This window comes from Chlorocebus sabaeus, chromosome 16 (assembly GCF_047675955.1).
Source record: "Chlorocebus sabaeus isolate Y175 chromosome 16, mChlSab1.0.hap1, whole genome shotgun sequence".
NCBI lineage: Eukaryota > Metazoa > Chordata > Mammalia > Primates > Cercopithecidae > Chlorocebus > Chlorocebus sabaeus.
The window spans coordinates 75164666-75182647 of record NC_132919.1 but is presented as its reverse complement, the minus strand read 5'-3'; the positions used below and the strand labels follow the sequence as shown (position 1 = coordinate 75182647).

General features: G+C 47.6%; 1 protein-coding gene across 2 annotated transcripts in view; it reads right to left on the bottom strand.

The window, feature by feature from the left end:
- B4GALNT2 (beta-1,4-N-acetyl-galactosaminyltransferase 2 (SID blood group)) overlaps positions 1–17982 on the bottom strand; it is a 36154-nt gene continuing 18172 nt past the window's right edge. For both annotated transcript variants that reach the window (XM_008013044.3, XM_073005414.1), the window contains exons 4-11: positions 16424–16530; positions 13729–13766; positions 10784–10964; positions 9370–9456; positions 5607–5794; positions 3551–3691; positions 922–1141; positions 1–302 (exon numbers count right to left, since the gene is read on the bottom strand). In XM_008013044.3, coding sequence (XP_008011235.1) covers positions 97–302; positions 922–1141; positions 3551–3691; positions 5607–5794; positions 9370–9456; positions 10784–10964; positions 13729–13766; positions 16424–16530 — 1168 coding nt within the window. In that variant the 3' untranslated portion in view covers positions 1–96. The remainder of the gene's footprint in view (positions 303–921; positions 1142–3550; positions 3692–5606; positions 5795–9369; positions 9457–10783; positions 10965–13728; positions 13767–16423; positions 16531–17982) is intronic.

Genomic DNA, 17982 nt, shown 5'->3' with positions numbered 1-17982 from the left:
TGCTACAATGTTCACCTATCAGGAGTCCAGTTTTTGGTGGCCTGCTATAGATACCATAACCAGCCAGTCTAGTGTTTCTCCTATGCCCTCACACCTTTATGTGGCACATTGGAGATGGTTCTTGAAGTAGTGGAGAGCCAGCTTGAACTGGACCTGGGCGAGGGTGTTGGACCGGTATGTATTGTAGGTCTTCTCTAGGGCATCCAGCTCTGAGTCCACCACTGGAGACCGAGACTGGTGACCTATAATCACTTCTGGGCATGACCCCACGAGTAGGGTCCCCAGCCCATCAATGAAGAATTCTGCAAAGAGAGGGAGAGCAGAAGGAAGTGGGAGCTGCGGTCAGAAAAATGGGTACTATTCCAGATCTGAGTGGGGAGAATCCCAGGGAGAGGACACAGTTCATACACTGGAGAGTGTGAACTGTGAAGCCCCACGTGAAGCCACACCCTTAACTCTAGGAGCCTGTCCCTGCTGATGAGCTGGAAGGAAATAAATAAGCTCATTTCTCAGGCAGAGATATGGGCAAAGGCAGAGAGGCACAGATTGGCTTTCAAACTGGACAGAACTGTGGACTCCAGGGCTGATGGAGTAAGAGGGAAAGACAAAGCAGTTAACAGGACAGGATTTCTGGAAAAATAGAATATGAAGCAGCATGGGAAAGGAGGAAGAAGACAGAGCTGCAGGGAAAGGAAGGGAAAGGAAAAGAAGGGCAGCCTACAGGATACACAGAAGTCAGAGACGTGAGGAGGGAGGTCAGAGAGATCAAGAGCTCCCTAGTCTGGGGAGAAAGGGGAAAAGGACGTACTGCTGCTGGGCAGGCGACCACCATCAGCCAGCTGGGTACAGCCCTTGGAAAGAACAAACTTTTGTAGCTAATTCCCAGCCCAGCTCCCTTCCTCACTCTTTCAGCCTTCCCACCTGAGTGAGCCACTCGTTGCAGGCGGGGATCAAAGCCAACTCTTTGGAGTCGCTCCGTATGGGCCAGGAAGAAGTTGACCACGCCACTGGTCACCACACAGTTGGGGAAGCCATCCAGGGGTTGGAAAAATCCCGTCCTCTTGTGAAGGCAGGCCCCGTTCTCACTCTGTTCCAGCAACAACTTAAACTGGAACACATTTCCCAGCACACTGCCGCCTACCTAACCAGCAGGCAGAGAAACCCATGTTAGAGAGTGCAGATCAATATTCATCCTGCCTCTTCCAGGAAGCCTTGCTGGACTGCACCTCGGTTATAACAAGAATTGTTATTTCTCTATCTATCCTTCAAATTATCCCTCAGGGACTGCCTTTTTGCTGTTGTGGCCACGGCTTTCACTATGCTACTGTTGGGTCCCTGGGCTCTTTTATTTCCTGTGTACCCCAGAAAATCTCCTTGGCATGAGTAGCCCTTACCCAAGACCAAAGAAGGTTATCTTTCCAGAAGAAGGTAACTCACTCCCTTCCACTGGGAGAGGAGTACTGCAGTATGGGTAAGAGGCAGCCCGTGTGCACTGGTCCATTTGCGGAATTTCCACTTGTTAGATTTCTTACAGGGAGCTGTTTGTCTCGAGCTGTCTTCCTACTATTTTCTGCTCCTGGCTTACCTCTCTGAACTGCCTATCCATGCACTCATGGAAGAGATGTGCATTTTCATGTTTGAGCCTGAGCACAACAGATGAGCAAGTACATCTATCTCTGAAAGAATCATAATCTTCTAAGGGGGACATGGTAAAGTCTGCTGATTGTCCCCCATCACCTGTACTTTCCTTCTTCCTTTTAGTAAATGACTCTTCTGAGTTTTATGACATAGTCAACTAGTCAGCTAAAGACTACATTTCCAGGAGCTAAACAATGGGTACACATGGGCATACAGAGTGGAATAATAGACACTGGGGAATACAAAAAGTAGGAGGTTAAGAGTGGTCGAGGGTTAGGCCGAGCATGGTGGCTCACACCAGTAATCCCAGCACTTTGGGAGGCTGAGGTGGGTGGATCTCCTGAGGTCAGGAGTTCGAGAGCAGCCTGGTCAATATGGTGAGACCCTGTCTCTACTAAAAATACAAAAATCAGCCGGGCACGGTGGCATGTGCCTATGGTCCCAGCTACTTGGGAGGCTGAGGTAGGAAAATCACTTGAACCCAGGAGATAGAGGCTGCAGTGAGCCAAGATCGTGCCACTGCACTCCAGCCTGGGTGACAGAGCAAGACTCTGTCTCAAAAAAAAAAAGAAGACTGGGTGAGGGTTGAAAAATTACCTGTTGGGTACAATGTTCGCTATGCAGGTAATGGGTACACTAAAAGCCCAGACTGCAGCACTACGAAAGACATGTGTATAAGCTATCTGCACCTGGGCCCCCCTAATCTATAAAAATAAAAAACAAAAGCCCATTTGTTATTTAAGGAAAAAAAGACTGCATTTCCCAACCTCCCTTGCAGCAAGGTTTCACTGTGTGACCAAGTTCTGGCTGAAGGGATATGATTTAGAACCGATGCGAGAAATGTTTACATCACATCCTTAAAAGAAACCTGGTCTCCCTTCACTTCCTCTTCCCGTCTTCCTCCTGGCCATGCAGCCGGGGACCAAAGGATCAAGGAGCAACAAGAAAAGGAAGCTGATCCAGGATGATCCTGAAGCCAGCTCAGCTGCCAGTGTGGTTGTTACATGAGCTGGAACATCTTCTTTCTTAAGTTATTGTGATCTGGTCTCTGTACGAGTTGCCAAGAGATGTCTTTGCTGATCTAGGTGTTTTGCAGATTGTCCACTTGCAGTAGAGTTAACTGTGGTCACGACACCACTTACCTTCTCATCCATGCCCCTTTTTCTTTTCTATGGTGAATTTGCTTTTGATGTTTTTATTCTTTTCTTTTTTTGAGACAGGTATCACTCTGTCGTCCAGGCTGGAGCACAGTGACACAATCTCAGCTCACTGTATCCTTGACCTCCTGGGCTCAGGTGATCCTCCCACCTCAGCTCCTGAGTAGCTTGAACTACAGATGCACACCACTACCCCTGGCTAATTTTTTTTATTTCTTTGTACGGATGAGGTTTTGCCATGTTGCCCAAGCTGGTCTTGAACTCCTGGGCTCAAGTGATCACCCTGCTTTAGCCTCCCAAAGGGCTGGGACTACAGGTGTGAGATACCACGCCTAGGCTGTTTTTATTATTTTCTTCTTATTCTTTTTAAAAATGTCATTAGTGTCATGTGTGCTTTTAAAGCTTTGTACCATTTATACTGTTTTTAATGTTGTGTGACAGAACCAGAGGGCTGCTGTCTTTAATCTCATACTAGTCAATGGAGGAAGTTAGAAATTCTGCATAAACACACCAATAAAGGAAAACAATTGCAAATTAGGGAGGGGTTGTAATTTACTCAAAGAAAAGTCAGTGTGGAGGCATGAGCTGGTGCAGCACTCTCCACCTGGGTTGCACTGGCCAATTCATCTCCTGTGCCAGCCCTTCTCCCTCCCCTCCCTCCCCCTCCTCTTCTCATATATTTCTTCCCGCTCTCATCTCCCTCCTTCTCCATCTCTACAGATTGAGGCTGGGTAAAACTGGCAACTGTCCCTTACCACGTCCAGTTCCGTTTTCTCCAGGACATCCACCAGCACCTCAATCTTGGTCTTCTCGTTGAAGAGAAAATCATCGTCCACCCAGAGAACGTATTTGGTGGTGACCTGAGATATGGCCAGGTTCCTACCAGCAAACCAACCCTATAGATGAAATGAGGTTAAAGGAGTGGTTGCCCATATTACATATTAGAATCACCTGGGGGCGCTTTCTAAATTCCCAACGGCCAGGCTGCATGCACTGCAGACAAATTCCGTTAGAATTGGTGCAAGCGAATCCAATGTAAAGCCAAGGCTGAGAACCACAGGGTTGAAGGAAGTCCATGTCTCAGAGAAAGTCTGGAAGGGACAGTCACTATGTGGATCAAAGACTGAGACAAAGAAAGGCTAGAAAGTCACTCTTTGGCTCTATGGCCTATATGAATTGGCTGAAGTCCCTTTTCACATGACAGTTTCTATGGCTCTCCTTTTGTCTCCTGTAAGATGTCAAGTTTGAGGGACGTCTGGTATGTATAATATTCATTTCCTCCTTTGTCCTTGGAGGAAGGAAGGGGGAGAGAGAGGGAGGAAGAAAATGAGAGAGGGAGAGAGTAGTAAGGAGAGAGAGAGGTGGGGGGAGAGAGAGGGAGGGTGTGAAGAAGAGAGAGAGAGAGAAAGAGAGAGTGGGGAGGAAGAGAGATAGGTGACGGGAGAGAGGGAGGGTGAGAAGAAGAAAGGGAAAGAGAAAGAGCAGGGAGGCAGAGAGAGAGAGAGGCAGGGGAAGAGAGGGAGGGTGGGAATAAGAGAGGGAGAGAGAAAGAGCAGGGAGGTAGAGAGAGAGGCGGATGGGGAGAGGGAGGGTGTGAAGAAGAGAGGGAGAGAGAAAGAGAGAGTGGGGAGGGAGAGAGAGAGGCAGGGGGAGAGAGGGAGGGTTGGAAGAAGAGAGGGAGAGAGAAAGAGAGAGTGGGGAGAAAGAGAGGAAGGGGAGAGCGGGAGGGTGGGAAGAAGAGAGGGAGAAGGAGAGAGAAAGACAGAGTGGGGAGGGAGAGTCAAGGAGAAAGAGGGAGAGAGAGAAAGAGGAGAGAGAGGCCAAGACCCTAGCTTTGGTAGAATCATGGAGATGAGAGATTTCTCTACATGTCAGGAATCTTTGGGATGTCAGAGACCTCAAGTCACTTATAAGGACCCCAATCAATTTCCACATCAGAAATGAGGAAAGATGGGAGCAGGGTACAGTGGCTCATGCTTGTAATCCCAGCATTTTGGGAAGCCTAGGTGGAAGGATCACTTGAGCCCAGGAGTTCGAGACCAACCTGGCCAACACAGTGAGACCCCGTCTCTACAAAAAATTTTAAAAATTAGCCTGGCATCATGGTGCATGCCTGTAGTCCCAGCTACTAGGGAGACAGAGGTGAGAAAATCACTTGAGACTTTAAGGTTGAGGCTGCCATGATCACCATGATTGCACCACGGCACTCCAGCTTAGGTGACAGAGCAAGACTCCATCTCAAAAAAATGAAAAATAAAAAAATAGAAATGAGAGACTGGGCGTGGTGGCTCACATTTGTAATCCCAGCACTTTGGGAAACCAAGACAGGCGGATCACCTAAGGTCAGGAGTTTGAGACCAGCCTGCCCAACATGGTGAAACCCCGTCTCTACTAAAAATACCCAAAAAAGCTGGGTGTGGTGGTGCACGCTCGTAGTCCCATCTACTTGGGAGGCTGAGGTAGGAGAATCGCTTGAATTCAGGAGGCAGAGGTTGCAGTGAGCTGAGATCATGCTACTGCCCTCCAGCCTGAGCGACAGAGCAAGACTCCATCTCAAAAAAAAAAAAAAAAGGAAAGAAAAAAAAAATGAGGAAAGGTGGAATAACCACCTCCTGAATGCAGAAAAGTGAGGCTGACCAATTTCTCTCTGATCAGCAAGGGGACTCAGAGGACAGCCCTCACCCACTCCTACTCCTGGACCCTGCTTTCTTGGGAAGACCCTTGAGGAAGCGGCCCCATCCAGGGTGGAACCTGACCCTGGGGCCCTCTTGTCCTGGAATGCAGGTGCACCCCAATCTGAGAGGGACATACCTTCCCAAAGGGCATAGTGTAATACTCCACATGGTTGTCTTTAATTTCCAGGGGCTTCTTGCTGTCGTCAGCCACTATCACGGTCAAGTCTGGGTAATACTCTCGAATACTCCGGAGCATGATCATGAGCTTGTGGGGGCGGAGGAAAGTCTTGGTGGCAATGGTAACCAGGTTTCTGAGCTTCCTCTCTGGGCAGAAAACAGTGGGTGTCAGAGCTCTGTCCTGTAGGAAGCGTCACTGTATTTTCCTGCTTTGATCCGATGGCTTATTTCTGCCATAACCTGTCAGTGTCTGTGGGTCTCATGCCTCTTGTACCCAGGAGGTGCTTAATAAGAGTTTGTTAGTTGCATTAGAAAATAAAGACATTTACAACATACCCAATTTGTTGCATTTCCTAGTTCTGTTGGCTCCACTATGTCATTTCCCAACTGTCTGTCTGAATGCTTCATTTTACACCTCCTGCCTGTTAGCACTTCGCTTGTGTTCTGCTATTTATTTATTTATTTATTTATTTATTTATTTATTTATTTATTTTCTGAGACGGAGTTTTGCTTCTGTCGCCCAGGCTGGAATGCAATGGTGCAATCTCGGCTCACTGCAACTTCCGCCTCCCAGGTTCAAGTGATTCTTCTGCCTCAGCCTCCCAAGTAGCTGGGATTATAGGCATGTGCCAGCACACCTGGCTAATTTTGTATTTTTAGTAGAGATGGGGTTTCACTATGTCGGCCAGGATGGTCTCAACTCCTAGTCTCCTGGTCTCAAACTTCTGACCTCAGGTGATCTGTCTGCCTCAGCCTCCTAAAGTGCTGGGATTACAGGCATGAACCACTGCTCCTGGTGTTCGTCTTAATATTAGGAGTTGAAATGCACAGAGCTTTGCCCATCTAAGGGTTCAATATGGAGGGTCATGGAGCCCAGGAAGAGGAGAAAACATCTACAAATCTTGAGACTTGCCTCTACCATCATCTGCAACTGCTAGAGAAAAGCTTACCTGATCTCTATCCTCAGGAAGACATGGTTAGAAATAGGTTTACTTAGAGATTGCAAGGCCTGGACCGAATTGTCTATCTTAAGGCATATGACGTGTAAGAGACTGGAGAGCGGACAGGTTTCCTACGGAAAAGACCCTATGATGTCACAACTGGAGCTGCAGGTGTGTTTGGGATTCAGCCACTAAACGGAGAACTGGTATCTGACTGTGCAGTTCCCGTGTCTGCATGGCATGGGGCCAGCTGGAGTTAATGCATGCTGGAAGCCACAACCCTACCTGTTAGTGGGTAAGTACACAGAGCCACTTTCCCAGAATGACAAAAATCAGAAGTCGTTTGGACAGCAGTTGTTCCAGAACCCTCCCCCTGTGCCACCCTCTTGCCCCTTTTTTTAAGACAGGTTCTGGCTCTGTCACCCAGACTGGAGTGCAGTGGCGTGATCTCAGCTAACTGCAAACTCCGCCTCCCAGGTTCAAGCGATTCTCCTGCTTCAGCCCACCAAGTAGCAGGGAATACAGACATGTACCACCATGCCCGGCTTTGGATTTTTTGGATTTTTAGTAGAGATGGGTTTTCACCATGTTGGCCAGGCTGATCCTGAACTCCTGACCTTAAGTGATCTGCTCACCTTGGCCTCCCAAAATGCTGGGATTACGGGTGTGAACCACCGCGCCCAGCCCATTCTGTTTTTTGTCATTGCGAACAGTGCTGCAATAAATAACCTCAAACAAATGTCGTTTCACACAGATATTAATATCTGTAGGATAATTTATAGAAATGGAATTGCCGGCCTAAAGGATATTTAAACATTTAAACACATTTAAAATGTTGATAGGTATTGCCAAATTGCCTCCAGAGAGGTGCCAATTTGCATTCCTAACCGCAATTGATATGCTGTTTTTCCAGCCCTGTCCAAAACCTTTTTGATGTGAAAGTAGTTTTCACATGCACTTTTCTCAGTGTGAGAGTGGGCATATACTTTAATGGCTAAAAGTGTTGCTGAATTTAATTTTTTCTGAACTGTGCATTTTTCCATTACTGGGTGTTCTTCTCTTATTGATTCATAGAATTTTTTTTTTTTTTTTTGAGACAGAGTCTCACTCTGTCCCCCAGGCTGGAGTGCAGTGGCATGATCTCAGCTCACTGCAAGCTCTGCCTCCCGGGTTCACGCTATTCTCCTGCTTCAGTCTCCCGAGTAGCTGGGACTACAGGCACCTGCCAACACGCCAGGCTAATTTTTGTATTTTTAGTAGACACGGGGTTTCATCATGTTAGCCAGGTGGTCTCGATCTCCTGACCTCGTGGTCTGCCAGACTCAGCCTCCAAAAGTGTTGGGATTACAGGCGTGAGCCACTGCGCCCGGCCCATAGATGCCCTTAAGTAAAATTAGACCTTTGTCTTTAACGTGAATTAAAGACTTTTTCCCAATTTGTCCTTTGTTATTTGACTTTACTTATTAAAATTTGCTAATTTTAATATATAAAATTTTATATATTTTATATTTTTAATTTTTTTCTTTATGGTCTCTGAGTTTTGTGTCATGCCTTATACCCCAAGATTGCTTTTTAAACTACAATTTTTTTTTTCTTTTTTTTTGAGATGGAGTCTTGCCCTGTCGTCCAGGCTGGAATGCAATGGCAGGATCTCGGCTCCCTGCAACCTCTGCCTCCAGGGTTCAAATGCTTCTCCTGCCTCAGTCCACCCAGTAGCTGGGATTACAGGCGCACACCACCACATCTGGCTAACTTTTAAACTACAAGTTTTTTTTCTAGTACTTTAAAACATATTTAGATATCTGATCAATTGGAATTTATCTTGGTATGAACTGTGGCATAGATTCAAGTTTTACTTCTAATTTAAAAGTTATTTTTCAATTGTTAATTTTTTTTGAGACAGGGTCTTGCTCTGTTGCACAGGCTAGAGTATAGTGGTGATCGTGGCTCACTGCAGCTTCAACTTCCCAGGCTCAAGCCACGCTCCCATCTCTGCCTCCTGAGTAGCTGAGATTAGAGGTGTGAGCTGGATTACAGGTGCCGTCACACTTGGATTCCGCTTTTTATCTTTCTTATAGCTACACCATTATCTCACATAATTTTTTGAAAAGCCCATTTTTAATTTGTTCATTTGCCCTCCTTTAATTTGACAAGCTGTCTCTCTCTCTCTCTTTTTCGAGACAGAGTCTTGCTCTATTGCCTAGGCTGGAGTGAAGTGGCACAATCTAAGCTCACCGAAACCTCCACCTCCTGGGTTCAAGAGATTCTCCTGCCTCAGCCTCCCGAGTAGCTGGGATTACAGGTGCCCGCCGCCATGCGCAGCTAATTTGTGTATTTTTAGTAGAGGTGGGGTTTCACCATATGCTAGGCTGGTCTTGAACTCCTGACCTCAGGTGATCTGCCCACCTAGGCCTTCCAAAGTGTTGAGATTACAGACGTGAGCCACCGCGCCCAGCCAGACAAGTTGTCTTTATCACACAGTGAAATTCCAACATGTACTGGGTTTATATCTGGATTTCCAATTTGATTCAGTACCACTCTTTTTATTATTATTACTTTCTTTCCCAAAACTAGCACACAACCACAAAATAAGTTAAATATCATTGAGCAATTTTAGGGGATTGTGTCCTAGAGGTTTTTTCCTCCCAACGAAGCTTGTCAGGGAGCATATCAGAGCTGTCATTTTGATCAATTATCCTCCGTCTCAGAGGTGATCCCTTCTGAATTTCACCAATAGCTTCACAGGGTGCCACCATGGAGCCCCAAGGACAAGGGCCTTACCTGGTCCAGGGTCGTATAGCTTGGGTATGACAGGATGGCGGATGGTCACTGGAAACTTGGCCACTGAGGACCGGGACTCCAGACTCACTGGAGGGAGAAATAAGGTCATGGTATAGGCAGTATCATGTCTGGATCAAACTCCATGCCACCCCGGGAAGCCACCATGACAGGCAAGTGCAGGTTTGGTGGGGAGAGTCCTGGCTGGGATGAGATTAAGGACCCCATAGAGTATCTGGCATTCAGGCTTCCACCTTGCTGTGTCCCTGGGGCAATGGGCTCAATGACTCCTAAGTTCACATTCCTTCCCCTGTGAGGATGTGGTAGGGTGGAGTGGGCTTGAAACCAGAGGGTCTGGGCTAAGTTTGACTTTACCATTTCCTATCTGACTTTTTTCTCTGTCTGCAAAACCAGGATAACAATACCCACCCTATTTTGCCTCACAGGGTAATCTTGTGAAGAGGAATGTTTGAAAATCTGAAGGTGGGGAGAATTAACTCTTTAGCTAGTGGCCATGAATATCATCTGTAACCATGTTACATTTTTTTCCGTTGGTGTCCTGGGAATGCATCCTGTGTATCTGGTCAAAAGAGAAAAGGGTGCTTTTAACTCATCCAGAAAGAAACTCAGGCTGCCCTGAGAGTGGCAGGGATTGTTCTCCCTAGAACTTCTTAGTGGGAGGGAAGGAGGGGAGAGACAAAGCCACCACCCTTGGAACGGGGAGTTCTCCCAGTTCTTTCCTATTAGTGCCCAAGACAAGATGCTGAGGCACAGGCTGGCCCCCTCCTCTACTGCAGTGGAAATCTTCAGCTCTGAGAGCAGCAGAGGACCGGGGGCAGAACTGGATGGTTCTCACCATGTGCAACGCGCACAGCATGATTTGTTCTCTCCTCGAGTGGCTCTATGGGGTCAATGGCAATGTGGGGATAGTACTGGGTACTGTAATTATGAAGTTATGTGTCTGGGGTTAGAAAGAAAAAAGAGGGCAGGAATCTTAAAAGCAGGCAGGCAGGCTGGGTGCAGTAGTTCACACCTGTAATGCCAGCACTCTGGGAGGCCGAGGCAGGTAGATCATGAGGTCAGGAGTTCAAGACCAGCCTGGCAAAGATGGTGAAACCCCGTCTCTATTCAAAATACAAAAATTAGCCGGGCATGGTGGCAGGCGCCTGTAATCCCAGCTACTTGGGAGGTTGAGGCAGGAGAATCGCTTGAACCTGGGAGGTGGAGGTTGCAGTGAGCAAAGATCACAACACTGCACTCCAGCCTGGGTGGCAGAGTGAGACTCTGTCTCAAACAAACAAACAAACAAAAAAACATACAAAAACAGGCAGGCTTCCTGAAGGAGGACGACTTTGAGAGGACCCAGAGGGATCTTCTGGATCCCTAAGCATTTTGCACCCCAAGGACAGGCTCTCACCTATGTCCACCTTCTGGTGCTGGTACCCCGTGCTGGTGTATGTCATGTGCTGAAGGATGAAGTTCAACAGCTTCCGGTCACTGGTAGAAATGGTAAGCTGCTTCTGGCCTCTGCCCTGAACCACACTGTCTGGGACGTCAGCAAGGGTGTTCAGTGTCCCCAGAGAAGCTGTCAGGGTGACCTAGGGTGGGTGAGGTAGAATGATGCTCAATGCACAGACTGGAAAATATCTCTCTGGAAAGCTCCACACATACCCAGGCCAGGAGCCAGGGCAGAGCACGTAAGGGTGAGGGGAGAAGCACCAGGGTGCCCTTGACAGTGTAGGGCTGGCTCTGCAGGGAGTCACTGTGCTAGCACCCCCGCCCCCAAACCCCCAAGTCCTAGGGCCCCAAGGATGAAAGGACCCATTTCTGGAAACATTCCCATCTCTCAGCTTGCAGGGTTCCATTCTTCGTGACAAAAAAGACCCACGGCCTTTTTTGACCTCTCTTGGACAACTCCTCCTCCTCCTCCTCCTCTCTCTATCTCCAAATGGAGTTTTTCAGAACATGATCCGGATTTTTTTTTTTTTTTTTTTTTTTTTTTGAGATGGAGTCTTGCTCTGTCACCCAGGCTGGAGTGCAGTGGCACAATCTCAGCTCACTGCAACCTCTGCCTCCCAGGTTCAAGCAATTCTCCTGCCCCAGCCTCCCGAGTAGCTGGGGTTACAGGCATGAGCCACCACACCTGGCTCATTTGTTTTTGTAATTTTAGTAGAGACGGGCTTTCGCCATGTTTGCCAGGCTGGTCTCAAACTCCAATCCTAGACTTTTTTCCCTTCTCACTCCACACCTTCCTGCTAGATTACATCTGTTCCCATGGCTTTAAAACCCGTTCTTTTGCAGATGGGGTCACATTGTAGTAGGTCTCAGCTCACCTTTCTGAGATCCAACTGCTGGAACATTTCACAAGCAACTCAAACCTGTTGTCTTCAAAATGGAACTACTGATTTTCCTCTGTAAACCCATTTCCTCCCACCCTCACCTCCATTCCCTCTGCCTTGCGGATGGCACCTCCATCCACTCAGCTATTCCAGGCCCCAAGGGAAATCCTCCTTGCTCTGCCCTTTTCTCCACACAGACAGCCCGTCCGGCGGCAAGTCCTCTCAGCTCTGCCTCCAAAATGCAACTAGAACTGACTTACTCCTCTCCACCTCATTGCTACCCCCACAGCCACTCTCTTCTCTTGTCTTCTGTGAGTCATCACAGTTATCTATTAAAGGAAATTGGACAGTGTCACTCCCAACGCTGTTGACACTAGTCAGTCGACAGACACTTTCTAAAAACCGAGTTACAGGCCGGGTGCGGTGGCTCACGCCTGTAATCCCAGCACTTTGGGAGGCTGAGGCGGATGGATCACCTGAGGTCAGGAGTTCAAGACCCGCCCGGCCAACATGGTGAAACCCTGTCTCTACTAAAAATACAAAAATAAGCCAGGCGTGCTGGCAGGCTCCTGTAATCCCAGCTACACGGGAGGCTGAGGCAGGAGAATCGCTTAAAACTGGGAGGCAGAGGTTGCAGTGAGCCGAGATTGTGCCATTGCACTCCAGCCTGGGAGACAAGAGTGAGACTTCGTCTCAAAAATAAATAAATAAATAAATAAAAACCGAGTTACAGGCACTGGGAAAACAGCAGTAAATGCCTTCATGAAGCTTATATTCCAGTGTGGAAGAGAGATGGTAAGCACGGAACTACGCGCAGCAGGGAATTCAGGTCCAGAGCAGGACTACGAAGAAGACAATATAGCCAGGCATGATGGCTCACGCCTGTAATCCCAGTGCTTTGGGAGACCGAGGTGGGAGGATCATTTGAGCGCAGGAGTTCAAAACCAGCCTGGGCAACATGGCGAGACCACATCTCTACTAAAAATAAAAAATAAGTAACCAGGGGCCAGGCACGGTGGCTCATGCCTGTAATCCCAGCACTTTGGGAGGTCAAGATGGATCACTTGAGGTCAGGAGTTCGAGACCAGCCTGGCCAACATGGTAAAACCCTGTCTCTAGTAAAAATACAAAAAATTAGCTGGGTGTGGTGGTGCACACCTGTAGTCCCAGCTACTTGGGAGGCTGAGGCAGGAGAATCAATTGAACTCAGGAGGTGGAGGTTGTAGTAAGCAGAGATCATACCACTGCATTCTAGGCTGGGTGACAGAGGGAGACTCTGTCTTAAAAAAAAAAAAAAAAAAAAGTAACCAGCTTTGTTGGTGCGTGCCTGTAGTCCCAGCTACTCACAGGCTGATGTGGGAGGATTGCCTGAGCCCAGGAGGTCAAGTCTGCAGTGAGTCATGATTGCGCCACTACACTCCAGCCTGGGTGACAGAGTGAGACCCTGTCTCAAAAAAATACGACAACATAGAGAAACAAGAACCCAACGGTGACGGGTAGCAGAGGCCTTGCCTATCTGCTCCCTCATCACCCATTCCAACCTCTGACTAACATGTAAAGGTGGGAAAACTAAAACCACACTTCCCAGACTCCTCTTGGTTAGGGTTCTGGACGCGATTTGCATCCACTGACCAGATATAGCACCATAAGACCTTAATGTGGAGCTGCGTAAAGTGGGGAAAGGAAGGCAGGGCACAAGCACCATCTGTCTTGCCAGCCTTAACCCTGACAGAGGCCACGCAGTGCCGGAGCCCATGGCTGTGGTGGCCGCTTCCTCTCACACCAGAAGCAGGGGCAGCCAATGGATCCCATTCTTCAGTGTGGTCTGAGAAATCCTCTGGAACTCCAGCCACTTCCAAGGCTAGAAGTCACGTTTTCTACACACCCTTCCTTCCCCTCCCTCCTTGGGCTCATATCTGACCTTAAATCTGGACAGGGGCTCCATCAAAGGCTGAGAGCAGCCGCAGTTGAGGGAATGAGGACAGGACACCAAGTGCAAAGAGGGGCTAGGAGGAGGACTCACCTCATAGACGGGAGCATCGGGTCCTTCAAACTGGAGACCTGGAGGACACAGTGAAAGGAAAGAAAACGGCTCGTGAGAGACACCGCAGCTCCCCGCTGCTCTTGCCAACCTCGTGGACTCCTGCACATCCTTGAGGACTCCTTCAAGTGTCACTTCCCACCCAGAGTGTTTGCTGACATGTGCTCCTCTCCCCAGGCCTCTGTTAGGTGTTGTTTCATGGTCTTTCTCAAACCCCAACAGTTCTAAAACCTCTGATGCCCATCCTCAGCTTTGGAGGCTGTGAATTAATTCCGTTCCTTCTGGGAATCTGTGTTACTGAAAGGGAGGAACTGGTGGATGAATAATGAATCATCTTGTATAAGGCACCCGGAGTAGCCAAACCCATAGAGACAGAAAGCAGAATGGTGGTTGCCAGGGGTGGGGGAGAGGGACAGTGGGGAATTCAGTTAGAGAAGAGAGTTTCAGTTGGGGATGATGGAAAAGTTCTGGTGGTGACTGATGGTTGCACAACATGAATATACTTCGTGTCACTGAAGTATACACTTTAAAATGGTTAAAATTGTTAATTTTATGTTTATATATCATGTATTGTAAATAATGTTAATATAATATATATGTTTATATATAGTACTAATGTAATATATATTTCTATATAAAATATATATACTTCTATATAACATATACATTTTTATATATGCTATATGTTTCCATATAAAATTATATACTTCTATATAATATATATATGTGTGTGTGTGTGTGTGTATATGTGTATATATATATTTTTTAAGACAGAGTCTCACTCTGTCACCCAGGCTGGAGTGCAGTGGTGCGATCTCAACTCACTGTAACCTCTGCCTCCCGAGTTCAAGTGATTCTCCTGCCTCAGCCTCCCGAGTAGCTGGGACTACAGGTGTGAGCCACCACCACACTCGACTAATTTTTGTATTTTTAGTAGAGATGGGTTTTCACCGTGTTGGCCAGGCTGGTCTCAAACTCCTGACCTCAAGTGATCCACCAGCCTCAGCCTCCCAAAGTGCTGGGATTACAGGCATGAGCCACTGTGCCCAGCTCATTATCTATATTTTACCACAATAAGAAATGAATCATCCAAAATGAAAAACAATTTTTAAGATGGCTATTCAAGAACACTAGTGCTTGAATTCAAATGCATTTACTTTAGAATCTATCTCTGTTCTCATAGTAGGACTAATTCAAATTTGAATTCAAATACATCCTCTCTATATGGCCTTGATAACTTACTAAACTCTCACCTCTGCTTCCCTGTCCCCTTTGTCCCCTGTCTGGGACCCTGCCCTTCCTTCTGTGTGGGGCGTGCCATCTGTTGATGTCCCGCATCCCCCTGTGTCTCGGGCACTCATTCTCATCTCACCTGTTTGAGGTGTGGTTTGTGAATTTCAGATATCTGTCATGCTCCTCAGTGCTGGACCTGGAGAGAGCTAGGCTGGGTCCATGAAGTATGTCAGATCCCCAGGTGTCACCACACCCAGACCTTACTTGGAGGTCTTTTCTGGAGCTTGCGGGTTTCAGGGGGCTATTTGCCTCAAGATGCCAAGAGCCCACAAGCAGAAGAAGACTTCACTGGACAGCCCCACAGAATCCAACATCTCTGCACTGGGAGGGGACGTCTGTGCCTGTAGGCTCATCCTTCTGGTCCCTCTGATAATATTCCACTTTACTCTGATGAGGGATGCGATGCTGAACTAGAGGGGTGTGTAAAAATCCACCATGGAGGGCAGTTTTAACCAAGAGAAATATTCTTTTCACAATGCACTCCCGGCCAGGCTCGGTGGTTCATGCCTGTAATCCCAGCACTTTGGGAGGTGGAGGTGAGCAGATCTGAGGTCAGGAATTCGAGACCAGCCTGGCCAACATGGTGAAAACCCATCTCTACTAAAAATACAAAAAATTAGCCAGGCATGGTGGCGGACGCCTGTGATCTCAGCTACTTGGGAGGCTGAGGCAGGAGGATCATTTGAACCTGGGTGGTGGAAGTTGCAGTGACCTGAGATCATGCTACTGCACTGTAGCCTGAGAGATGGAGCAAGTCTCCATCAAAAAAAAAAAAAAAAAAAATCACATCAAGCTTCTTGCCTTGTGCTGAGTACACAGCAGGTACCAATGAATGCCTGCTCCATACTTTTATTTTTATTTATTTATTTATTTTTGAGACAGTGTCTCACTTTGTCACCCAGGCTGAAGTGCAGCGGCACAATCTCTGCTCACTGCGGCCTCGACCTCCCAAGTTCAAGCAAGCCTTCTGCTTCAACCCCACAAGTAGCTGGGACTACAGGTGCCCACCGCCACACCCAGCTAATTTTTCTATTTTTTATAGAGACGGGGTTTTGCCATATTGCTCGGGCTGGTCTCAAACTCCTGAGCTCAAGCAGTCCACCCACCTCAGCCTCCCAGAGTGCTAGGATTATAGGCAGGCACGAGCCACAGCACCCAACCCCTTTTTTGTTGTTGTTGTTTTAAGAGACAGCGGAATCTTGCTCTGTCACCCAGGCTGGAGTGTACTGGCAAGATGATAGCTCACTGCAGCCTTGAACTCCTGCCTTGGCCTCCCAAAGTGCTGGGATTACAGGCATGAGCCACTGCACCCGACCTCTCCCTCCTTTTGCCTAAGAAGAGTAAGAATGTTGTCTGAGGCCTCTCGGGATGTGGATGTACTTACCCGGGATGGGAACTGTGTGCAGGGGCATCACTTCCACTCCGTGGACCGGGTACCCAAAGGGGAGGTTGGGCTGGGCCAGCAGGGGCAGTGGGCGGGGCAGCCCTTCTCTGCAGGAAGGAGAACAGAAATGTCAGCAGCTGCCCTGATGCTGGACCCTGGTTTGTTCTCAAAGTGGTGTCTGTGCATGGAGCCTTGCCCTGACAATGTGGAGAAATCAAAATTGGGTTATCCCTGTCTCCCTCCATTCTCACCCCACTGTCCTTATTTCCTCCCCTCTCTGGCCTCCACAAAGGTACTGAGGTAGTTTATAACAAATTTTTTTTTTTTTTTTTTTGAGATGGAGTCTCGCTCTGTCACCGAGGCTGAAGTGCAATAGCACTATCTCGGCTCATGCAACCTCCGCCTCCCATGTTCAAGCGATTCTCCTGCCTCAGCCTCCTGAGTAGCTGGGATTATAGGAATGCACCACCACGCCTGGCTAATTCTTTTTGTATTTTTAGTAGAGGCAGGGTTCCACCATGTTGGCCAGGTTGGTCTTGAACTCCTGACCTCAAGTGATCCACCTGCCTTGGCCTCCCAAAGTGCTGGGATTACAGGCGTGAGCCACTGCGCCCGGCCTCATTTTTGTTTTTGAGACAGGGTTTCACTTTGTCGCCTGGGCTGGAGTACAGTGGCACAATCATGGCTCGCAGCAGTCTTGACCTCCCTGGCTCAGACAGTCCTCCCATCTCTGCCTTTTCATAGCCAGGACTACAGGTACATGCCACCAAGCCCGGCTAATTTTTAAAAATTTTTTGTAGAGATAGGGTCTCACTATGTTGCCCAGGCTGGTCTCCAACCCCTGGGCTCAAGCGATCCTCCTGCCTCAGCCTTCAGAGAAGCCAGGACTATAGGAGAAAGCCACCATGCCTGGCTAACAAAGCACATTTTTTTAAAAAAAAAACCATGACCAGCATAAAAGAAGAAATAAAATTGTCAGATGGTAGAGACCCACCCAGCTGCAGCAGCTAAACACCAAAGTCAGATCTGAACTTCGTGGGAACCAGGATAAAAAGCAATTGACAACCATTACATGGTCCTTACTGTCCAAAGGAAGAAGTAGACCAATTCCTGAAAGGAAGTGGAACTTCTCCTACCACTGAAATAAAAAATAAACTAAATCACAAGAAACTGTATACGGGAGTAATTGTTGTCACAATATTTTTAGAGCAAACAGAGTAACTATTTTTACGGATTACAAATGTGAGCCACCACGTCTGGTGGATAACGATCTTTAGTCAAAAGCAAGCACATAGCACAATCCAGCAAGATTAGTTTTTTGAGGGACTAAGGTATAATGGTTGAAATGTTAGCCTTTGGGACCCAGTTTAACCAGGAGATCATTTAATTACCTTGAAAAAAAAGATTAGACCATCATAGTGAATACTTACGGGAATATGAAAAAGACAAAATTTTTTTTTTTTTTTTTTTTTTTTTTTTTTTTTTGAGACGGAGTCTTGCTCTGTGCCCCAGACTGGAGTGCAGTGGCGCGATCTCGGCTCACTGCAAGCTCCGCCTCC